The sequence below is a fragment of the Dendrobium catenatum genome, unplaced genomic scaffold (genome assembly GCF_001605985.2).
Source record: "Dendrobium catenatum unplaced genomic scaffold, ASM160598v2 fragScaff_scaffold_542, whole genome shotgun sequence".
NCBI classification, from domain to species: domain Eukaryota; kingdom Viridiplantae; phylum Streptophyta; class Magnoliopsida; order Asparagales; family Orchidaceae; genus Dendrobium; species Dendrobium catenatum.
This window is the reverse complement of record NW_021319004.1, coordinates 734,619-760,053: the sequence shown is the minus strand read 5'-3', so window position 1 is coordinate 760,053 and position 25,435 is coordinate 734,619. Positions and strand designations below refer to the sequence as shown.

General features: G+C 33.7%; 2 protein-coding genes across 2 annotated transcripts; one reads left to right on the top strand and one right to left on the bottom strand.

Annotated features, from left to right (window-relative positions):
* The first annotated feature begins 2,674 nt into the window (after window positions 1–2,674).
* Window positions 2,675–7,403, top strand: LOC110109918 (probable protein kinase At2g41970). The gene is made up of 8 exons (XM_028694692.1): window positions 2,675–2,751; window positions 2,864–2,999; window positions 4,349–4,602; window positions 4,680–4,806; window positions 4,897–5,170; window positions 5,891–6,023; window positions 6,110–6,196; window positions 7,188–7,403. Exons 2-8 carry the CDS (start codon window positions 2,915–2,917, stop codon window positions 7,296–7,298), a joined length of 1,071 nt encoding a protein of 356 aa, XP_028550525.1. The 5' UTR covers window positions 2,675–2,751; window positions 2,864–2,914; the 3' UTR covers window positions 7,299–7,403.
* Window positions 7,404–11,688: 4,285 nt separating this feature from the next.
* On the bottom strand, window positions 11,689–24,956 carry LOC110109922 (pantothenate kinase 1). Its single transcript, XM_020841149.1, has 7 exons — window positions 24,798–24,956; window positions 24,579–24,673; window positions 24,381–24,474; window positions 18,498–18,623; window positions 13,221–13,333; window positions 11,797–11,986; window positions 11,689–11,700 (listed from the first exon to the last, which is right to left on the bottom strand). Exons 1-7 carry the CDS (start codon window positions 24,954–24,956, stop codon window positions 11,689–11,691), a joined length of 789 nt encoding a protein of 262 aa, XP_020696808.1.
* Window positions 24,957–25,435: the final 479 nt, after the last annotated feature.

The following is a 25,435-nucleotide window of genomic DNA, read 5'->3' as shown; positions in this document are numbered from 1 at the left end:
TTTTAGATTCATTTTTATCAAATATTTTGACCTAATTTTTCTTCCTAATGTATAACGGTCAGAGGAAGAATCATAAATTTTAATTTGGAAAATATTTTTATTAGTCATTTTAATCAAAATTTTATAACTTTAATTTAGATAAATAAATTTTTAAGAAGTGTATTATTTCTAATATATTCATACTAATATTTTAACTATATATTAATAAATTATAAAAAATTATAATATGAAATGAATGTTAGTCTTTCAACCTCTTCTTCATATATGCAATTTAAATTCTTTTGATATGTATTAATCATAAAATAAATTTAATAATTTTTAAATGTATTTCCTAAAAAAAAAAAAATCAATAATTATTTGTTCTTTTGAATGTTCAAATCTTAATGTAAGAAATCAAAATGTAGCTCCATAGTGTCCAATATAAATTAATTAAAGGAATTCCTAAGGATTCTATCCTTGCTATCACTTGTGTAAGGAAAAAGATATTAAGGGTAGTTTGGTCCTATATATTACCAGTGTGAAGTAAATCAAATATATTACATTTAAAAAATTTAGTGTTTGATTGAAAGAAAAGTGAATGAGAAGTAAGCTATTAATGTATTTAGAGCTATCTTTTTTACTTCAATGTATTTGAAATTAACTCAATTTGAGCAAACTTCAACTTTACGCTTGCTTGAAAAGACGCCAACCACCCGCATGTCGATCGTTGCTACTGGATTGCACCCACCACTACTATCATCAAGCATTGCCCACAGCATCACACCATTGTTGTTTTTCGTCATCGTTGATTACACCACTGGTCAGCGTTGTTTGTGGTCGTCGCCATCATTGATGATATAGCCCTCATCCACCCTCAATCAATATTACCACCAATCGCCTGCCATCAACATCCTTAAAAATGTTATTGATGAGAGAGTGATTGTTACTTCATTTTCTAAGGGGGCACGTTATGCAGAGGAAATTGTAGTTGGAGAAACAAATAAAAAACATAGATCTTCATCTTTCCAAGCTTTTTCTCTTCTCTGTGTTCCTGCTTGCTCTGCTAATTCGATCTCTATTTCTTCTTTCTGGAGCAGAACAGCTTGCTCGAATCTGCAAAGTTTAACACAATGTCATTAAAAATATCAAGATTCTTATATAGGTATTCACATTGTGTCAGGTGATGAGATTTATTTTCTTTTATTTTTTGTTTGTTTTAATTCGAAGTTCTTATATAATTTATCTTTTTTGTTGAATGAAAAATAATTTTTTATTTGTCTTGCTTCATTTCCACTAATATTTTTGTTAGATAAGAAGACTTCATTGGAAGCTACATTCCTGATTATTTCATGCTGAGATTACCCGAGGGAATAACCGGCCAAACAGCACTCACAACTTGTTTTATGGGGCAGGCTCTTTCTGATAGGTAAGGTGTCAATATTTGGAATGACTTGAAAATATGATTTGAACAGACCTGATAATTTCTAGTCGGGTCAATCCATTTGGAAAATGGGTCGGATTTAGGTTTTAAATCTTGACCTGATTACAAATTCTGGTCAAGTTTAGATCAACCCGAACATCCGAAAATAAACCAAAACTGGCCCGAGTCGTGCTAGCATGAGCAGGATCACCCCTGCATTGACGCGCGCGCTCGTGCTCGAACCCGCACCCCGTACTCGTACCTTTGCTTGCTAGTTGTGGCCTTGCCCCCTCGCCCTAGCGGTCACACGGGTAAGGTCGGGTTAACTTGGGTTTTGGGCGGGGTCAGGTTGGGTCCATTGAAGGGAACTTTTATTTGGTCCGGTGAACGTACGTAGAGCTACGTTCGGCCGCGGACTAAGATCGCAGGCACAAAACGAGAAATACAGAGCAAATACCGAGCAATACCAACAATAACGAGAAATACCATTATGTGAAGACAAAATACCGAGTAATACCGAGCAATACCGAGTAATCCAAAAAAATACCTAGTTTTTTCTAGAAAAAACTAGGTATTTTTTGGGATTTGAAAAAACTAGGTATTTTTTGGGATTACTCGGTATTGATCTTCACAGAACGGTATTCCTCATTATTACCAAACAATACCTAGCAATACCGACCAAAATCCGAGTAACAATCATCTGACGAACGTAGAGCTACGTCCGGTCAGAGGACGTAATAAACTTCATGTTGGTTTCAAGTCTAATTTTCTAGTCCTGTCAAATATTCACAAATCTAATACAAAATAATAATGTTACTATTTTTAAGTGCTCATTTAGTATTCATAATTAATATCAATATTCAATGGGAAAAAATAATTTTTTAGTTTTGTATCCAATAAATAAAAACTAATTATATAATTCTTTTTAAAGTAAATATAAAACTAATATATTTATTTAAATAGTCAATCGTTTATGGGCATATCTTCCACCGCGACAATGAAGCGTAGATCAAAAGAAAACAACCGTTTTCCCCGCGAAACGTTCCTGCTCAGCTGTGCCATTGCCTTTCTTCCCCAATCCTTCTCGCTCTCCCGCCAAACTGGCAAAGTTCATCGCTCTTTACACCTGCCGCTGTGGGAAAAGAGAAAAGGTCTGGAAATAATCATTCAGATGCCCATTTAGATCTCGAAATAATTATCCGATCAAAATTCTGAATATCTTTCACCCTTTTGTTCATGTGTTTTTTAATCGATACAGAGAAGTTGAAAGTTATAGTTTTCTAGGGTTGCTTTTTGCCTATTTGAATTGCTCAAGAACAGCCGTAAATTGGAGATAAGGAATAAGGAGGGAGGTAAATTATATATTTTCTCTTTGCTTGTTGTTAGTAATTTCGCCATGGATTTGATATTCTATTCACAATTTGAAATGGGAAACTATAAGGTGGTGTTTTGGTTAGGGTGCAGGAGGCGGAGGTTGTTGATGAGCAAAGGATTTGGGCGCTCGTGACCAGGAAGATGATTTGCTGTTGTGATGGAGAGGAGGATATCTATAGCCAACCCATTAATCCTTCTGTTCCCCCTGCAACTCGTAATATCACCGGTGCGAGTTTACATAGTTTTATTGTTGGATTTGTGAAGCTTGCTTAGTTACCAAAGTAATTATGTTCGGTTATTAAAAACCAGGAGTCGATTTGTTCCAACCAAAAAGTTGTCATTTATCTACAAATGAAAAGCGTTAGTATCTTTAGACTTGAGTAACTTTACCTCCCTCATTATTCCAAATATATATATCTGAATATCACATTCTTTTCTGCATATAAGAGTAGATTTTAGGAATCTTTTTATTGCTGTTGCATTTTAGTTGGAAGATTAACGGGAATGTCAATCTTCTATAGGAGGAGGACCGAATGTGCTATAAGCAGCGGGATTTCCAAATATATAAATTTCTGGATTTCACTCTATTCAAAGTGGTATCAAAACTTAATGTTTTGTTGAGATCAGTATTTGATTTGATTTCACATAAAACGGTGGACTTTCGATGACCTAATTATGAGAGTAGAGGTATTAGATTTGACTAATGTTAAGAAAGGTAGAGGCAGACCCAAAAAGATTTGGTTATAAAATATTAAGAATGACCTTTCTTTATTAGATTTAAACGAGAATTTGACTTTTAATAGGACACAATGGAGGAAAAGGATTCATGTAGCCGACCCCATGTAGTGTGATAAAGGCTTGATGTTGTTGTTGTAGTGTTTGATTTGATTTGTAGCTCTCATGGATCTTGGTACCTTCCACAATTGTTGAAAAAGGATTTGTCTGGAATGTTTGTAGTTTTTTATAAAGGTAGATTTATAGTTGTGAGAAAAATAATTTTATTAAAGCTATATTGGGCATTATAAATGTTTTTTTTCTTTGACAAGAATAAACAACAATTTTCTCACGGTTACATCACTCTAGTAGATATTGTTCTGAAAAATAGCTTTTTATCATAGAAACTTCTGAAAAGTAACAATAAAGTAATAACGAAAGAAAAGTGTGACAGCAATTTGAAATGCGAAGTAGTGAAAAAAGCTACCCCAATTAGACCCTAAGCCTCAAGGACAGGGTAACCCCCATGTAAGCTCCACACACTAAGTGAGCTTTTGGTACACGATACTTGATGAGCTTAAAAAACTTTTGTTCAAGAGGGAGTGATAGTTGATGGTAAAGCTCTCAATTGAGTGAGAAATTCTTAATGTTTGAGTTTATTAGTTTAGTCAAGTATCAAATAATTTAAAAATATTTTGTAGTGAAAATATTATGTTTTTTTGGCTAAAATATATTGGATTACTGATATTTCAGGTCAATTCAAGTTCCCCTTTGAATAAACACTTCCTTACATATAACTTCTTTTTTTTTTTTTGGGAAAATTACATATAACTTATATATATATAATTTTATTTGTTACAGCACATGACAAAGAACCAAGAGGTCCTACGGCAGCCAAAAGTGGAGCTCCCCAAAAGGTCTTACCTATTGAGATACCGGTCATACCCTTGGCTGAGCTAAACAAACTGACAAAAAACTTTGGTCCTAAGGCTTTGATTGGGGAGGGCTCTTATGGGAAGGTTTACCAAGCAATTTTGAGCACAGGGCAAGCTGTGGCAATAAAGAAATTGGATCCCGCAGCCTCACAAGAAACTGATACTGACTTTTCTGCCCAGGTGAACTTATTAAGAAATCATGAAAAATATAACAAGGGAACATCATCTTATTATTTTTGTCCTTCTTGTTCTTGCAGTTATCACTGGTTTCCCGACTCAAAAATGAATATTTTCTGGAGCTGCTGGGATATTGCTTGGAGGATGGAAATAGAATCCTTGTTTACCAATTAGCAACTTTAGGTTCCTTGCATAATATCTTACATGGTAAATATTACACTTCTAGGTTGCATCTGTTTACTATCTATTCTGCATTATGGAGTCATTTAACCCAGAGGAGCCAATTCTTTGAACCAGGGAGGAAAGGAGTAGAAGGTGCAGAACCTGGTCCTGTTTTGAGCTGGAGCCAAAGAGTGAAAATTGCTTATGGTGCAGCTAGAGGTCTTGAGTATCTTCATGAGAAAGTTCAGCCATCAATTGTACATAGGGATGTCAGATCAAGCAATGTACTCTTGTTTGGTGATTATGAGGCCAAGATAGCTGATTTTAACTTAACCAATCAGTCTCCTGATACAGCTGCCCGTCTACATTCAACTCGGGTTTTAGGAACATTTGGCTACCATGCTCCAGAGTAAATACCACCTTTTTTCTCCATTAATGCTATTTAGACTAAAATTAGCATCATAACCAATTCGGAAGGATTGTTTAACATCATCTGATTTCTCAATTCTATTTTACATTAGAATCTTGTCTTAACAGAACGGTGTCTGTTTTACATGGTTTTAGATAAAATTTTCATGAACCACAAACTTAGGCCTCCTTTGGGACGGCTTTCTTTCCGCTTCTTAAAGCAACTTTTTTTACAAAAAATAAAATTTTTGTACTAAAAAGCCGCTTTACAAAGTAATAAGAAAGCCATCCCAAACGAAGCCTTAGTTATCTTTAACTTTTCACGAACTACTTCATTTCAATTTAATGCATCACAACAAATGCCCCCAAGCTAATAGCATTTTGCAATTGTTCTTTCAATAATTTTCTTACAAGATTTTTTTTTTTCATTCTTAAGCCTATCTTTTGGTATCTTGGATCTATTGTTCAGAGTGATGGTGAAATAGATGGGGATATTATCAGCAGAATTCAAGTTGGATGGTTGAAGTGGCGGAATGCATCGGGCTTGTTATGTGATAGAAATGTACCCCTCAAACTTAAGTCTTGTTTAGTTCGTGTTCATGCAGAGTGCATCTTATTGAGATAAAAAAGTGCTACTTGTGTTCATTTTGCTTATCATAGATCACTAAAATTACAAGCAAGACATCTTGAGGTTTGTAAAGTTTTTCTTCCAACTTTTTAGGTATGCAATGACTGGTACACTTAATCAGAAGAGTGATGTCTACAGTTTTGGAGTCATTCTTTTAGAGCTTCTTACTGGAAGAAAGCCAGTGGACCATACAATGCCTAAAGGTCAACAGAGCCTGGTCACTTGGGTATTTATTTCCTAACTCAAATTGTGCATTTGCTGCTCTTTTAAAAAGCCAAACTTGGCTAAACTTCTTTTTTAACTTTTATTCAGGCAACTCCCAGATTAAGTGAAGACAAAGTTAAGCAGTGTGTAGATCCAAAACTGAAAGAAAGCTACCCACCTAAGGCAGTAGCAAAGGTACCTGCAATGCTAGCTATACAATGCTCTTTAGTATTACTAAGATTGTTCCTTCTGTCATGTAAGCCATGGTTAAAAATAAAGATGTATGAAAAAAATTTAGGCATATGGGGCAACTGCGATAACTTAAAGATTGGTAGATGAGTACATATTTATTTATGTTTGTGCTTTGCTATTTTTAGAAATAAAGCTTTATTTTTAGGACAATTGGTCATTTTGCATATACTTTTCATCAAGAAAGCAATTGTGCTAAAGAGAAATCATTAGGTGTAGATTACATGTGTAATGCTACATATGGAAGGAATTAGTACAAACTTTTATCTCTCTAGAATAATGATAGAAAACACGTACCCAAAAGCAGAAAAAATTGCTGTTTTCGGAAGAAAACAGTTACTTGATAGCCACAACCTTGAGAAAATTGTGAAAGTCTGAGAGAACAATGAAGGATTCCACTAATGGATGTAGAAAATAATAAAAGATGCACGTCTCTTCAATTTGAGAGGAAGAAACGACTCTCCAAATCTCTAGCCGAGAGACTAGAGCCTAAGCACGCAAGAGATCTCAAATTTCTAATTCAAATTCAAGATGAAACCCTAACCATCCCAAAAGAAACTAATTAAAGACAGAAAAATTATAAATTCTCTAAACAACTCCTTAATTCAAAATTTTGCCTTCAAAATAAATTTAATTAGCATGTGGGCCCCACAGTAGCAGCCGACCCCCTCTCTCTCCCTTCCCTGGTTCCGCCCAACAACTTGGGACCGGTTCAACCGGCCCAGGAGGGGCCGGCCTAACAAATACACAGCTGTTTACCCCAATTAAATGGATTACAGAACAACACTATAAATACAAAATTTTATACGTCAATTATATGGAGTACATTGCGAGTATGCAATTTTACTCCCACCTTTCCGCACATAGAGTTACATATTTATCGACCAAAATATTTGATAATACTAACATCATTTTGGCCATCTTTTGAACGTTTCAGTTGGCAGCAGTTGCAGCACTTTGCATACAATATGAAGCAGATTTTCGTCCCAATATGACTATTGTTGTGAAGGCTCTGCAACCTCTTCTCATCTCGAAGTCCGGACAATAACACTATTGCTGGCCACTGCTTCTTTCTGCTTGTTTCTCATTCATCAAAACCTCTGCATTTGTTTCAGTGCCACATTTTTATTGATTTTTTCCTCTGTGGACGAAAGTGTTGGTTTATTTCTTGTAGAGCTATAAAATTTGAGAAATATTCTTTTCATTTACTAAGTAAATATATATATATTTAGCACTTTGGTATGAGTGATATTATAAAGAAATATATGATGGTAGCTCATGATCTTTTTGTTCATTGAACTCTTCTTACATACAACATATCCATGAGCTGTGTGAGACTGTGTTAGAAGTAATTGGTGAGTTTTATTATTGTTTTCATAATTTATGTTTGATTTCTTAAAACTAATTTATTAGCTCAATTAATGTGTTTATTCGGCCAGTAAAGTAAGTTTTTTTTTTAATCATCATTATATTAATTTTCTATTATTATGAATGAATTTAGTATTATAATATATTATCCCGTTATTATTATTATAAACCATCCTTAATTCAGTAATTTTGGGATTGCCAAATCTTTTGTTCGATTGTGATTTATGACCTCTTTGAGATTATAATACATTTATTGCAGCGCTACTATAACAAAATGAGCGAGGATTAAGGATAGGGCTGCAAACGAATCGAATCGATCCGAGTATGTGAGTGTTCATGTTTGAGTTCGTTTATCATTAGCTTGTTCAAGTTCGCTTCGCGTTTGATTCGAGCTTTATTGTTTGTATTCATGTTTGATTCGTTTAATTCAAGGGTGTTCATGTTCGGTTCATGTTCGGTTCGTTTAATGCTTATCGAGCTTTAAACAAACAAGCTTTAATGAGCTATGTTCATGAACGTATTTAACAAACAAACTATTGAACAAACAAACATTAAATTTATTCATGAACATCTTAAACAAACAATCTAGTAAATATGGATAAATGTGAAATGTCTTTTGTTCAAAAAATTTAATTTATAATAAAAGCAGCTGTCTATTTAAAATGAAAATATGATTAATCTATATGAATATATTCTTAAATAAAGCTTACCTATTGAATTTCTCTCCATTCAAGCTTTTTATTGAGCTTAATGCCGAGCTTGTTCACTAACTTCAAATGAAGTTGTTCGTGAACATAAATGAACCAAACACATCAGTGTTCAAGCTTATTTATTTAAGGATCGAGCATTTAAAATGTTGTTCATCTTTGTTTGTTTAATTAATTAAACGATCACAAACGAGTTTTAATCAACCCGAGCATCGAGTAGCTCGATATTATAAAGAAATATATGATGGTAGCTCGTGATCTTTTTGTTCATTGAACTCTTCTTACATACAACATATCCATGGAGCTGTGTGAGACTGTTAGAAGTAATTGGTGAGTTTTATTATTGTTTTCATAATTTATGTTTGATTTCTTAAAACTAATTTATTAGCTCAATTAATGTGTTTATTCGGCCAGTAAAGTAAGTTTTTTTTTAAATCATCATTATATTAATTTTCTATTATTATGAATGAATTTAGTAGTATAATATATTATCCCGTTATTATTATTATAAACCATCCTTAATTCAGTAATTTTGGGATTGCCAAATCTTTTGTTCGATTATGATTTATGAGCTCTTTGAGATTATAATACATTTATTGCAGCACTACTATAACAAAATGAGCGAGGATTAAGGATAGGGCTGTTCATGTTTGTTCATGTTTGTTTGTTTAGTTAATCAAACCATCACAAACGAGTTTTAATCAAACCGAGCATCGAGTAGCTCGCTGAGTGCTTGGTTCGCTTGCAGCCCTAAATAAGGACTCGGAAGTTAACATAATATTAGTTGTTATAATGTAAGAAAAAAAAATTGTAAACTAATTTTTAGTAGTTTCTACCAGACTTTCATCGCTTGAATCTGAAACCAATTCTTTACTTGTTATTATGGTAATGTAGAGAGATTATTTTGTGCGGTATTCGAATCCATCTGGAAGTCAATTCGGACACACCAAGTCATCTAATGCATTGTGTATTGGATTACATAGCGCATCCGGATTGACCTCCAGATGCATCCTTACTTGGCACGTAATAATTTTTCGTGAAATAGACATAAGTACAAGTGTTTAAACTGGTGTGTATGTTTTTTATGGGCACGGGCTTTTTAATTTGTTATGATCGACTTAGATTAAATGTCTTTTGTTCAAAAAAATTAATGTCTTTTGTGAAATGTCTAGTAAATATGGATAAATGTGAAATGTCTTTTGTTCAAAAAAATTAAATTTATAATAAAAGCAGCTATCTATTTAAAATGAAAATATGATTAATCTATATGAATATATTCTTAAATGAAGCTTACCGATTGAATTTCTCTCCATTCAAGCTTTTTATTGAGCTTAATGTCGAGCTTGTTCACTAACTTCAAATGAAGTTGTTCGTGAAAATAAATGAATCAAACACATTAGTGTTCAAGCTTATTTATTTAAGGATCAAGCATTTAAAATGTTGTTCATGTTTGTTTGTTTAGTTAATCAAACGATCACAAACAAGTTTTAATCAAACCGAGCATCGAGTAGCTCGCTGAGCGCTTGGTTCGCTTGCAGCCCTAATTAAGGACTCGGATGTTAACATAATATTAGTTGTTATAATGTAAGAAAAAAAATTGTAAACTAATTTTTAGTAGTTTCTACCAGACTTTCATCGCTTGAATCTGAAACCAATTCTTTACTTTTTATTATGGTAATGTAGAGAGATTATTCTGTGCGGTATTCAAATGTGTCTGGAAGTCAATTCGGACACACCAAGTCATCTAATGCATTGTATATTGGATTACATAGCGCATCCGAATTGACTTCCAGATGCATCCTTACTCGGCACGTAATAATTTTTCGTGTAATAGACATAAGTACAAGTGTTTAAACTGGCGTGTATGTTTTTTATGGGCACGGGCTTTTTAATTTGTTATGATCGACTTAGATTAATATTTATTAAAATGTGTTTGGGCAGAAAATAAACCACAAATTCTTAGAAAAATATTTTTTTGGATAAGAACATGCATGCTGACTCAAGTTTAATCAAAATACATTTTATGATTATTAATTTTGTTTGAAATACTTATAATATAAATTTTCATTGAATAGCTATGTATTGGACTAATTTAAAACAAAGTTAATAATTATAAAATGCATTCTATTAAATTTATGAGAGCATATCAACACCAAAGCTTCTCCAATGTTTAATATTATAATAAATAATTTGTAAATATATTAATGTAAACATATTAAATTATTAATTCTTATTTATTGGTTTAAAATTTTAAGCTTAAAAAAAAATTAATTTAATTTAATTTCAATCACTTTTGATTCATGTGGGACCCAACCTAATAAAATTTAGGGTATTTTTTTTAATTACTGTATAATCGGTGCATCACAATATTCATCATTTTTTTCTTTTTAAGATATTTTTTGTAAAATTAAATAAAAATGGGTAAATAAGATTTAAAAAAGTTAAATTTATTAATAATATACAAAAATAACTAAAATTGTCTTCTAGCTATTTTAATTATTAGCTAAATTTATGATAAATAATAAAGATGACCAAATCTTTCTAAATGGGCTTCAAAATTAATAGTAATTTTATGGATATATCACTATGCAAGGATTAATAAAAAAAATAAAAGTGAATAAACAAACGTATACTTATTTGTTATCACTCAATTCTAGCGTTCTCCCCCTTTTTTTTTTTTATTTATAAATAATTTTTGCTAACTGATGCTTTAACTAACACAGTAGATTTATAATTATACATAATAAGCGTGGCTTTCAAAGTTAACGTAACATTTTTTTTTGAACGGGGGTATCTATCCGCTGGCACTTCAAAGGGAACATTTTGCGACGTAATCAATTCTTTAGTGGAACCTAACGATATCACCCACCATTATTGAGCTCACACTTGCTTTGCCCCACTAAGGAGGCGAGGCTGTAATAGGAATTATTATTGCGTCCTCCCACCTGACGCAGAGATGCGTCCTCCCAGAGCTAAAATCGCGCTAAAAATGAGAAATGCCAAGCAAATACCGAGCAATACCAAACAATAACGAGGAATATCATCATGTGAAGACCAATACCGAGCTATACCGAGCAATACCGAGCACATACCGAGTTTTCTCTAGGAAAAACTAGGTATTTTTTTGTATTGCTCAGTATTGCTCGGTATAGCTCGGTATTGGTCTTCACATGATGATATTCCTCGTTTGTTTGGGAAGACTTTCTTACTGCTTCTTAAAGCAATTTTTTAGAGTAAAATTTTAATTTTTTACTAAGAAACAACTTTAAGAAGCAATAAGAAAACAGTCTGAAATGAAGCCTTAATTTCACTGTTTGATCAAAAGCAATATATGAAGCTAATATTAGTTGTCAGTTGATTATATTAATTAAAAACCTAACAATTGTGTGTATTTTTATGTTAAATTATCATTCAAAAAGTAGATGAAAAAACCCATAAGGTAATATGTAAGAAAATCATATTTCCGCGTACCATGTTTAAGTTCATTGTGGGTGAAACCTGAGCTTTCCCTATCATATAAGGGGCGGATAGCAATACTTCTTTTATGAAATCATTGGCTGCCAAGTCATGAATTCCCATATTTTCATAGCTCCAAAATGCACCCAGAGTGCCCATGAATCCTTCATGGCATAAGAATGTTGTTTGCACTTCACCTTTAGACCTAATAAAACAAAATCAACCGAGGCAAGGCATAAGGCAACAATGAATTATAATAAAAACTATATGCATTTACCAATGCATTTGAATTGAAGTGCTTGAGTCACTAATAATTTAGGGGCTATTTGGTTGGCGAAAAAAAAAAAGACTAGTGTAAAAGAAATTTGGTTAAAACTAGCCGAGTTTAAGGGCAGAACCAGCTTCAATTTTGAGGAGGTGCAAATTCAGTACAAAATTTATATATATATATATAAAGAAAAATTGTTTAAAAAAAGTTAAGCAAAAAAATGAAGAAAAAAAAAGGTATAATTAAATTGTCATGAAAAGTATGAAAGAAAACATTAGAACGAAATGTGAAGAAATATTTATACTTTTTAGGACAAGTTAGGACAAAAGTGATTTTCATGGAGGAGAAAAAATAATTTTTTACCTCCCACCTGACGTAGAGATACGTCCTCCCATCGCTAAAAAATTGGGTTTTTGCTAGGTATTGCTAGCTATTATTTGGTATTAACGAAGAATATCATCATGTGAAGACCAATACCGAGTTATACCGAGCAATACCGAGCTATACCGAGCAATACAAAAAAATACCTAGATTTTCCTAGAGAAAACTCGGTATAGCTCTGTATTGCTCGGTATAGCTCAGTATAACTCGGTTTATGTCTTCACATGATGATATTCTTCGTTAATACCAAATAATAGCTAGCAATATCGAGCAAAAACCCAATTTTTTAGCGGTGGGAGGACGTATCTCTACGTCAGGTGGGAGGACGCAATAAAAATTCGTGTAATTGCCCCTTGAGATACATGTGGTTCCGCCACTGGCCGAGTTTACAATTCATTAAAAATAAACTAAAAGTGAAAAATGAATTCAATAGAATTTTACAATATATTCTTTTTTCAACAAACCAAACACCAATATTTTCAAAACACCTACATTTGAAATACTTTACATCCACTTGAATTCGAACCAAACAACCCCTCAGACTATTTACTTAATCTTAAGATATCTTATAATGTTATGCATAAGTACATTGGAAAAGAAAATTTGAATTTATGAACTATGTCACTTTAAAAAAATAAACATTAATATAAATCTACGTGTTCAAGTGAACTGTCGAAGATGTAAGCTTTGAAACAGTGAAATATCTTACGAGTCATGCAGAAGCAGATTCACATCTAGTAAAATAAAATGCTAAACTGGCTTCTTCACGATTGCATTTCTCAACGTTTACCAATATTTTAATGCACGAGAAATCTTGTCCATTGTCTTGGCATGACCGCAAATGTAAGCTCCTCGAAAGAAGATCCTTTTCAGCCCAGAGAGTTTTGCAACAAAGTAAGAAATCTGTAAGGTATGAACATTAATAACATGCTCACGATTATGTTGATCATCCCAACTGAAATCCAGAATTCAGGCATCGGAACATTTAAAGAAACAGGTGGAGCGGAAGCTTTATTAAGGCTAAAAAACATTGTTAATAAAAAATAAACAATCAGCGATGTTAAAGTTAAGAAGAATTGAAGGAAATGAATTGGGGCGGCTGTAGATAAAAAAATTCACATGCACACAAGGAATGGAAGAGATGGAAGAAAGGGCAAAGAAAGGTGGTGAAGGCTGACTATAATATTTTTCTATCCGGGATGATTGGACACTAAAGGGAAGAGTTAAAAGACAGGATAGAGAAAAGTTGACAACTTACTACAACATTTTTTCATCTTGGATGATCGGGGATGATAAATTGAACATCAAGAACATATGTTACCTTTCTTGATCCCCAAAAAGGTTGACAGGTTTGAAGGTAGCACGCAAAAAATGGCAGACTTGAGGTTCACAAAATTGGATCCATTCATCAATGTTGACAACAATTAAATCAAATGACATAGAAAGAGAAACGTTTGTTGTGTTAGATTGAATGCTTGAGCAAGAGAAGATTTTTTTGTGCTTAAAGATTAAGGAGAACTATATTAAGGATTGAAAAAATTATAAGTTCAAAGATGAAAGTGGGCTACAAGATAATAGTAAACAATTGCAATCAATATCATGAAATATATCATCAAAATTCAATATTTGGGATAATTGTGCCTCTAGAGGATATGGAAAGAATTACAAACCTTGACATCAACAGAAGCTTTTGTGAAGCATCTAGAAATCAATAAAACACATGATATCTCCAAAATTAAGCATCCAAAACTTGCAAATACTGAAGACAAAAGGATGTAAGATGAAAACTTCAACTCTAATCTCAATATGGTTGATGGCATAATTAGGGTTTCATACATGAATACCAAAAAAAATATGTTCATGGATCATCAACATGCATTATTTAGAGCCACTACAACAAATCCTATTCAAAAATAACCCCTAGAATGTGTGATCTACTTATTTTTTTTTTAAAGCATAAACATGAAGCAATTATGAAGAATTGTCAAATGAAAAGTAAAAATTACAAAATAAAATAAAGGATAATATGATGACATAGGAGGAAGTTCCCTTCAACATAAAGCGAAAATCACAAACACTTATCTGCAATGACTTGCTTGAACCAACGTGAACCTTGGGGTGTGAAGATAATTTTTTTTTTCTTATTCCCGCCCTACCAAGAAAACAAGAATTGAAATCTCATATCCGACCAAGTGTCAAAACTTTGAAGATCCCCATCAAAATCATAAGGCCGCTTAGAAATATGAAGATCTGTGTTCTCAATAATTGGAAGAAGTTTAGGGGCCAACATATTAGGATTTGAATTAATGATCATATATGTAGAGAGAAGACAACATCCATAGGGCCAATAGAGGCATGCTCAAAAAGCTTTGATTCCATGGTAAGAACTAGAGTTGGCTCCCATCGAACTAATTAGATTTTGAAAGGTTTACATTTTTATTGAAAAAAATATACTAAAAGCGAAAATATATATGCATACAACTACAGGAATTCACCTCCTTATAGTACTGGTAAGGGAAACAATGTACTCGTGCATGAAAAATGAAAAAGATTTAAAACGAAAATATAAATGAAATGCTTGTACCTTTATTTGTGCAATATTAGTCAGTGCTCCAAAAATAAGTGACTTAAAAAAAAATTAGCAAATGAAATAGCAAATAATATGTTATGATATATATCTTAAAAATGACTAATTAGCTATGTTGCACCGATACGGATACGACGACATGGGTACGACACGATACGGATACGGGACAGGCCAATTCTTAAAAATATAGGATACGAGTACGGCGCGGACACGACATTATAATTTATAAATCATACATAAAAATTAAGAAAGCAATCAAAGCATAATATTTGAAATTACAAAAAAAAAAAAAAACAACAACATCATTTGTAGCCTTCTAGCTTATAACATAAAAATATAATTAAGTATTAAATGTCTAGTAGAACAACAAAAGCATAAACATAAATTGTCTAGCACATGAAGTTTCAACTATTCAATAGAAGGAATGATATGATTAGCTTCTTTAGTGGGTTGTCTTTGAACTTCTATATCATCTTCAATAAATATCATAGCTTCTAATTCAAGCTCATCAAGTGAAAGATTAGTAATTTCTAATATTCCCATATCATCAAGAGACTCAAATCCATCTCGGAAATGAGAGAACCTTGCTCGCAGCGAGAAATGAGAGAACGTTGCTCGCAGCAGCGGAAGTAAATACGACGCGTCTTTTTTTTCGGATTTCTTTTTGTTTTTCAATGGACACGTGTGTCCTTTTGAAATTAAATAGTATTTTAATTGGATACGGCTTTGGCGTATCCGACATGTATCGATGACGTATCGGAGGCTTATCCGTATATCGGCGTACCGGATACAACACACCTTCATAAATAGGTGTATCGGTGCAACATAGCTAATTAGTAATCATGCTTAAATTGCTCTTAAATGAAGGACTTGATGATTAATCATGATAGTTGTAGAGGTGATCAATAGTCATAATGAGGGACTAATAAAATTGTCTAGCCTTTGATCCATTTCCTTACTAGCTTCCCCCTCCCTCTCACATCCAAGTTCATTCTTTGGTAGCCATCTTTAACCTATCCAACGTTTAAAATTAAGTATGGAGACATTTTTTATTCATGAGGTTTGGCGTAAGCCTTAAGAAATTTTGAGATGTAAGTCTTACAATAAAAAAAAAAGTGTACAATCAAAAGAGAGTTAAGAAATAATATATTAGCATCATATCTATACATATCTTAAAAAAAATGACATGTTAACATTCACATATATTAAGCAGTAACAATTTGTGAACATATCCAGTAATAAATTAAGCAATCTACAAAAATTCAAGTAACAATTGAGCAAAAAAAAAGTAGTGTACACATCAACTGATCAAAGTAACAAAATGATAAGACTTGATGATCAAAACAACACATAACAATATAAAAAAATAAACAACAACCTACTCCAAATAAATCCAAAAATAATACAAAGAGAGCTGTTTTTACTAATTCCCAAGCAAAGTAAGACAATATATACAAGTTGATTCACTGTTCGAGAGGTGAATTGTCTCTCCCACAATTCCTAGCAACAACTAGGTACCCAAACACCTCCAAAAAACTGCTGCAAAAATTCAAAAAATAACCTAAAAAATTCCAACCCACCATAATCTCCCCCCTTGAACAGCTCAAATCCCCAAATAAATGCCCCTTACATATTTCCCAAAGAGTCCCCCCCCCCTCTTTCCCAAAGAGTTTCCTCCCAAAACCTCTTCTCATATAGGTGATAAAAGAGGTGTTGGGCCCCACCAGGGCAGCTAAACTACTGCTGCCAGCTGCATCAATACTCCCCTCCCAAAAAGACAACTTATCCTCAAGGTGGAAAAAGGGAAATTGCTTCTGAATGGTACTGTAGGGCTCCCATGTCGCCTCATATTCTGGTAAATCTTTCCACTTGATCAGCACCTCCTTGATCCCCTTATCTCCTTGGCGCATCCCTTTCAACTCAAATGATTCTAATATCACCTTCATATTCTCTAACAGTGTGACTGGTAGTGCGGGCGAGGTTAAGGGTGTGTGATTTTCAATGGCTCGTCTTAGTTGTGATACATGAAATATGGGATGGATGGCTGAGGTCGGAGGCAATTGTAGGCGATATGCTACTGAGCCAATGCACTCCGCTACCTCGTAGGGCCCAACGTAGCCGGGGAGGGGGGAAGTTTCTCATTTCTTCCGTCGACCCAAAGTCCTATGTCTGTAAGGTCGGATATTCAAATAAACCATATCCCCAACCTTAAACTGCACATCTCTCCTCAGTCCTCAAAGTCTGACATTGTCTTGACATTGATGCTCGACTAAGCATAATTTTTACACCACAACTTGCCAGCTCATCTTTGTCTGGTGTTGTCTTAACATCGACGACCAATGCCCTCTCAATACCGAAGACAGACGACCTCTTGACATCAACGTCTGATATTGTATAACATCGATGCCCAACTCTCGACAACATTTTCGTCTCCTCTTTCGATACTTGACATATGACATCAACTCTTGACTCTCGACATCCTAATATTAATCATTTTAAGTACAAATTATAGTTGAATGATTTATTAACTCTAAATTATTTTTAGAAGTATACATATTCAACTTTTATACACTTTTCAAAATATAAAAAATATAATATTGTGTCTAATCAGTATTTGTGTCCTATATTTTCAATAATTGGCGTGTCTTGTGTCTGTGCGTGTCATATTCGTGTTGCCGTGTTTATATCTGTACATCATAGGTTCATCGTTGACCTGCAAGAAACCTGATCGTTTTCTTATACTACTAGAAAATCATTTGTGATACTAAATGATATGGACTTAGTCGTAGGTTCACCAAGAAAAAAAAAAGACGAGAAAACATTTGTTCACAATTGATTTTGATATTCATAAGATAATTCTCCTCATACAAGCATGCCTTATTTATGAGGATATTAGCATCTAAGGAAATAAAAAATAAGGAAAGCTTCTTAAATATCAATTAAAAAAAAAGAGTGAAAAATATTCATTAAAGACTTGTCTTTGATGAAATAACCCTTTGTATAAAGAGGCACTTTAATTATCAATAGTTCTAATAAGACATAAGTTGACATATCCAAATATAGCGGATCCAAAATAGGCAAGTCATGACATGTCATGATTGTCCTACATCAAGTACCATAACAAATGATGATAAACACCTTCTGCAGAGATGCATGCAAATCTTCTCATGGCTACACTTCATCATAGTTCACGATTATCTTTAAATTTTCTTATGAAACTATTGCTGTTGTTTGACATCTTTTTTTTATTGTTAGACCTTCAGGTCCTTCACTAATGAAGACTTGCTTGAACTCTCCTGATACAAAGCTTTTCAATTTCAAATAATTTGAAATATACCCTTTAAAGCTTCGGATATAAAATAATGAAACATTTAAAAAAAACATATACGGAAACATATTTGTATGAACTACACATAAAAAATGTAAGGCAAAAAATCTATCATTTGGAGATGACCGAAAGGGCCAAAGTAAAAGACTCACTTGTCCAATATTATATGTAAAAGCATTCAAGAGAGCAGCAGCAAAGTCCTCAGCTCTGTAATCAGAGAGCTTATTAGAAGTTACTTTCCCAAAACTAGATGCCGTTGTTGTTGCGGGAAGACCTATCTGTAATTTGTACAATAATTAATAGATTAATTTTTAGCTATATAAAAGAAAATAATTACAAGCAATATTAACGTAAATCTTAATTGAAGCATCTCCTCTAATGTGATGCTTCTGGATATCTTCATTCGACCTTAAAACCATTGCTAGAAAGTTTCATTTTTCAAATCAATTCAAAACAGAACAACATAGCATGCTTTAGAAATTATTAAAGTTGGTATAAAACCATTCTTTCATTTGATACTAGAATGCAACCATCCACAACAAGAATGTCTTCCATTTCTTCTGAATTGAATTTGCAGCCCAAAAAAGGAAAGGGGAATTTACATACACATCACTCAAAACTATCCTATTTACCTATTTAACACTTACTATTTACTATATTTTCACATAACACTCAAAATTTTAAATAACATGAAAAATAAGAGAACATGACCAAAATGATCCCTTATCTTTGTAAAGGACCAAAATGGTCTCCAACTATATTAAAGGACTATTTTGATCCCTCAAGTCTTTAAACATATTGCTTCACTCAACACAACAAACCACTTCAATCCACAACCCCCACAACTCAAATCCCTCAACCAATCCTCTCTCTATCCCTTTCAATAATTATTACTACTATCATTAATAATATTAATAATATTAATATTAATATAATTAGCATTATTATTTTTTTTTAAAGGATAGAAAGTAAAAAAAGGGGAGGTAAAGAGATATTATAAAAAAGAAGAAATTAAAAAGGAAAAGGGAGAAAAGAAAGAAAAAGAAAATTTTTGTGCTCATCGTCACCGTAGTTTCCACATCGACACTGTCGTCGCTTCGCTCATTAAGGTATAATGATTTCTAAGCTCAAGAAAAACCTCCAAATCTTGTTTTTTCAACACTTGCAATGCAACGAGAGGACCTATGCACGTTTAATTAGCGTGGTGGAAGGTAGCTCGGTGTGATGCTTGCGGCGATGTGGGTGAGGCTTGTACACGCTTTTTTTAGCGCGGCAGGGATATTCCTAAGTACCTGTGTATGTGCTTCTATGCCTATAGGAAAATTTGCATGCTTCAACGCAGGTATCTCAAAGACCTGTACATGTTTTTTGTAATGCGGTGGGATAGAAAACCACGGCCGTGTCGCCTGACACCGACCATACACATCTTGCTTGACGTGGTGGGCAGGCCTATACTCCCAAAAATTCCTATAAAAGGGGGAGATGCCAAGAGACTACTAAAATATAGACTGAAAATGAACAGAACTTGAACAATAATAAGGAACTGGGCTTGTAAGTTAATAAACAAGGAACTGGATTCTAAACTAATAAATGCATAATCACATTGAAATACAAACGCTAACTAACAAGCTGGGTCATTCAATTGAATATCAATGAACGAGCATAAGACAAGTGGGCAAACTCTCAATGCATGTGATAATTTTCCATAAATGATGAGATTAAAGTAATGTGTCATGTTCACTTAGTTAATCTACAAGGACCAAGAACCTGCAGTGAGTACGAGCTCATATAAGTATATGTAGAAGACATGTAGTGAACATAATAATTCGTCTATGGGCATGAGCATGAACTTATGACACACACAATGGTCGATTTACAGGCAACAAGCAACTACAAGAAGCCTGTGAGGGTTTATGGGTGATAGCGAAAGACATACAAGTGAACATAACAACTTACCAACCAACATGCAATGAATACTACGACATCCCTTCAATTGTAAATAACTGCAGCAGCTTCCTACGAACCATGAAAGTCAATATACAATGAGCGTAGTAAGCTGTCAATAGACATAAAAATGAATGCATCAACTTGCTTACAAACAATAAAGCTTCTTGCAAATATACACAGTGCAACATATGATGAATGCGACTCACCTGCAAGCAGGAGTAAGGATTTTGTAATGAAGACCAAGGATTGCTGGTGAATAGAAACAGGAGACTGCTAGCGCCAGCTCACTTGCAGCCAAAAGTACACCACTACGAGCTAAATCTAGAGAAAACAATAATATGCAAAAAGATGAAATGAGCTAAGTTGCATTGCCGATGCATGAAAAATGAAACTTAACGCACTACTAAATAACGCCACCGAATCTACAACATTCATACAAACATATAAAGGCGTTTACAAGCCCATTGAGGAAACACGTGCATCTTCTAAATGGTGATCACTTGCATAATTGTTCATATTTGAATATTGCAAAAACATCCCCTCATGCATTAAAATGTGCACTGACACATTCATAATATGCATACATTTGCAATATGTCAGATGCATCATGCAAATACATTACTCAATATACAAAGTACGCCACGTTGTGGTGGCACATTACATTAATATGCAATCACATTGCAACATACGAAATGCATTGTGCAAGTACACCATAAAACATGTAAAATGTCTTGTGTAGTGATAGCACACTACGTCGACATGTAAATACTTCATGCACCACATGAAAGTACTGAATCATCATGCAAATGTATCATGCAAGCAAACATGCGATGCATAGAGGCATTATAGTACATATCACACGCTACTACACTAAGCCACCATGCAACATGCCAAATATCAAACAATACACAAATGGATGTATCAACATATGCATATACATGCAAATGCACAAGTAAACATGTGAGTATGTTAACATGCAGATGAAAGCATAAGCATGTGTGCAAACATGCAAATATGCCATATACACCCATTGCATTGCATACACATAACCACCAAATAAATATATTATGCAAAATTCATATAAAAGCATACACTCGCATGGACCCCAACAAGCGTGAAATATGCACACACGTGACGTCTGAGGATTCTACGCGGGTCAAGAAATAAACTTAAGTTCAAGCCCGATCCTCTGTCGGCGAATAGGCAGAGTCGACACGGCTTGAATAATCGAATAAATACAAGGTCATAGCGCCGACCGGAATATTTGTTTTGTACGTTCATATTAAGTCATCAAGGTCTATTATAAGAAAGATTCATGAACAAAAACATGAAGCCGATGATGAACCTGATCAAGTCAATAAATAGATAGGGTACAGCTTGAATTGTCGAACAAATACACGGACATAGCTCCGACTAGAGTATTTATTTTATATGTTCATATTAGGCCCATCAAGGTATATTATAAGAAATAGTCATCACCAAAAACATAAAATCTACGCTTACTCGATCCTCTGTCGGCAAGTAGACAGAGTCGACAAGGTTCTGCCAATAAAATGAAATTACCTATAAACCCCAATGATGGTCGTGTTGACAAAAAATCTAAACCGGAGGAGACCCCAATATTTAAAATGTCTCCCAAATTGCTATAAATACAAACATTTTCAATTGACTATAACATAATCCCGATGATGAACACTTTTAAAATACCTCCATACTCATAAAATAAAAACATTTAAAGTGACAATAAAGTCACCCCGATGATGGTCGTGTTAAAAGTTAATATCAACCCGAGGGGTTAACCTTTAATACTTCAAAACTCTACATATATTCAAAAATTGAAATTTCTCATTAAAACTTAAAGCAAAATATCCATCCACCCTCCGTAGCAGTTAGCCGAGGTGAACAAGTTTGAAGATCACTTCAACTCACAAAGAGCCTATGTCTAATCGTGAACATCACTAGGATTCATCCTCAAATCATCTCTCGCCAGTAAGGATATTGCACGTGTCCTTTAACCGAAGATTTTATCGCAAAATGGCACCACAGGTAAACGGTTATGACCGAGACCCTCTTACCAAGTGGTTTTGCCGCTAAATGACATCATTAAATTAAGTTCATGTTCAGAGCCCGTATGTTCCTCAACGACACTAAATCATTAAGTAATAAATAAATAGGATATGAATGATCTGACACAATTTGTTAGCTAAGGTGGACTCAAATTTGTCCCCTTAAATAAACATTCACTCCAAGTCTACAAGGTAACTTTGAATGAAACAACCCATGGCTGCTAACAAAGATCCTTCGGTCATATTGGGTTAATTACCTCCTCAAACTAAGTAGACTATCGACCATGATGGCCCGGGATAACAGAACCATGGGATCTTGACCAGGTTCATCATCATTTTTCCCACCATCCGCTTTAAGTGCGCAGTGATATAAATTTCAATTTTCAATATCTAATTTTGTTGCAACTATACGTTGGATAATATGTATCTATTTACAACTAGCCTTAATTGAAAGTTCTTTCTCGTTATCGGGAGGGGTAATTAAATATAGGAGCTTACGCCTATAGAAAACCTGAACTCATACCATAAAGTCCTCACAAAATGAGGGCGAAATCTCTAGATAGCATCATATCTAAAACCCAATCTGTCTTCGAAAAATTTACCTTGGAACCCAAACTCGTTAAAACTCTCCTCAACGACCTAAAAAAGAAAGGGGTAGCAAAGAGGCCGGGGCGTGAATTTTCAGAGCCCACAAAAATTTACCTTAAAACCTCTATGATATCCTCTTATGACACAACTTCTAAAGTACTCTATTTTAACCATCCAACCTTAACAGTAGAGAATAGGAAGAAAAAAAGAATACAAGGAGAGAAGCTAGTCACTTGGGAATTCACTCAACAAAATAGAAAGAATAGGAAGCTTTCAATCTCAACAGAAACATACCAAAAGCAAAAGCATTGCAACAATAACGTGCTAAGAATATTCTTTTTCAAGTCTTCCAATATCCAAAAGAACCTTTTTCTTTCCATTAGCAGTTTGGAGGGTTGGGTTTTCGAAGTTGGGGGGATTTGGTGTCCAACCACTACATCATTCTTACTCAAGATATATCTTTTTGTCATCTTCAACTCAAAGGCACATTTGGTAAAATTGAAAGTTAGATTACCAAACAAAGATCATCATTAAGCCAAAAAAAAAATTTTAACCATGAAAAAAAAGATTCACTTGTAGCAATTACAAGTGGTTTATCAATATCAAATACATATCCAATAAGCACATCCATATGTACACTATGTTCATCAGAGAGAGATTTTTGTAAAGCGGACTCTTAAACCAAATAATTGAAGCACTCGTACTTTCTTTGGATTTTTTAACTAAATCATTGTGGCAACGAACATACAATAAAAAAATCTCCGAAACATGTCTCTTTGGAAAGTGACAGATGTTTTGTAATTATGGTTCTTTAAACAAACCAGTGCATAAATTTTCTTTGGTCCACATATCAACTTTGTAATGCTCTTCTTACACCGCTCATGCATTTTCTAGTTTTGGTACCTTGCCTTTCATAGTGTCAGTGCATTGCATTTCAACGCATATGATTGTTCAATGATACAAAAAATATAAAACATGTTTACTGGATGCATAAGAAACTGCAAACAATATAACAACTAAAAATAGTTGTGGATAACAAAATATTTTTCAACCCCATGAAAATTACCCCCCAAGGATCAACAATTGTTCAACTCATTTTGCATTGCTTAAGAAGCTAAAAAAGATATTCCAAGTAGGTATACTTTAGTACTATGATTTAGTAGACGGGATTATACTAATCATAACAATGATGATCAAATAAGGTCTAGTCATTATAACATTTCCTGATTCGGGATCTGATGAATAAAAATAGTTTCAAGAAGCATAAAAGAGGACAGTTTGAAGACCTCAGAAATATGATTCATTCAGCATTTTCCAAATTATATGGCAATAGGTAATATTTAAGCATCTTCACATATGGAACACTCAGCCTAGCTACTACTTCAGCTCTCAACTACTAGAACAGAGGAGAATTAGAACAAGGAGAAATCATACCTTAGGATAACCATGCTCACCATAGATATCACCAACAGTCAGGTCAACAGTCAAGTTATCACCTCTTTGGCTTAAGTCTAAAAAATCATCATAACTAAACCCCCAAAAAGAAAAAGGAAAACCAAATACTATAAGCCAAATTTCAGTGTCAAAATCATTACACAGTTGAGGGAAATGTTAATACTGAATGTCAGCTACCTTGTACACCCTGTCAAGAGCCTAGCTAAACCAAGGATAGTACCACCACCAATGTGTGTTCCAATGATGCGCTCAAACTTCCCTTTCCCAATCACCTGATTATTACAACAAATCATTAGTTTCATGAATCATATTAAAAAGGAAGGGTGATGCATGCCATACAATAGTGAACTGAGTAGTCTATTGAACTAAATTAGCATGTAGTAGTAAAAAGCTTACCTCAATCATACTAACACCTGAACCAATATTGACAAGTAGATATGGAAATACGCTATCTTCACTAAGTTCAGTTGTTAATTTACCATCATCAGCGTAAGAAGAGTCATTGTTGAATTCCTGCTTAACAATTTTTGAAGCCTTGATTAAAGACCATACCATGCATAAGAATGAGCTTGATGATAGTTGTATCAAATGTATGCCGAAAATGTTGCAATTAACCCAAAAAATTTAATGCATATGAATGCCAGCATTGTCAAAAGGAATTCTAACTTGCCTTTTAAGTAATCGCTATTTATCATTAAAAAAAGAATTACAATTTAACATCATTTTTTTTTTATTATTCATGAACAGAGATCATGGATGTTGATTTTGAGATGGAACCTTAGATTATCATTTGTCAAGTTATTATCATAAAAAATACAACATAAAATTGATAGCACATCATATAATAAGGCTTCATTTTGAGTCTTCTCAGTTGGATTTTCTTTAAGTATATTTTACTTTATTGGTTACTTGTCCTGGTATAAAGATAAGGTTGTTCTTAAACAATATTTGTAACTATGGGAAGTTTACTCTTAGCATTCTACTGTAAACTTCTAAAAGTTTTCTATATTGGATGATGTGGTCTTCCAGAGTTG

Coding starts and splice junctions, on each gene's coding strand:
- LOC110109918 (XM_028694692.1), top strand. CDS start 2,915: ATGATTTGCTGTTGTGATGGAGAGGAGGATATCTATAGCCAACCCATT. Junction 4,603..4,679: donor ATACTGACTTTTCTGCCCAG/GTGAACTTATTA, acceptor TTGTTCTTGCAG/TTATCACTGGTTTCCCGACT. Junction 6,197..7,187: donor CACCTAAGGCAGTAGCAAAG/GTACCTGCAATG, acceptor TGAACGTTTCAG/TTGGCAGCAGTTGCAGCACT.
- LOC110109922 (XM_020841149.1), bottom strand. CDS start 24,956: ATGGTATGGTCTTTAATCAAGGCTTCAAAAATTGTTAAGCAGGAATTC. Junction 18,624..24,380: donor GTGAGCATGGTTATCCTAAG/GTATGATTTCTC, acceptor TACAAATTACAG/ATAGGTCTTCCCGCAACAAC. Junction 11,987..13,220: donor TCTCGTGCATTAAAATATTG/GTAAACGTTGAG, acceptor TTGTTTTATTAG/GTCTAAAGGTGAAGTGCAAA.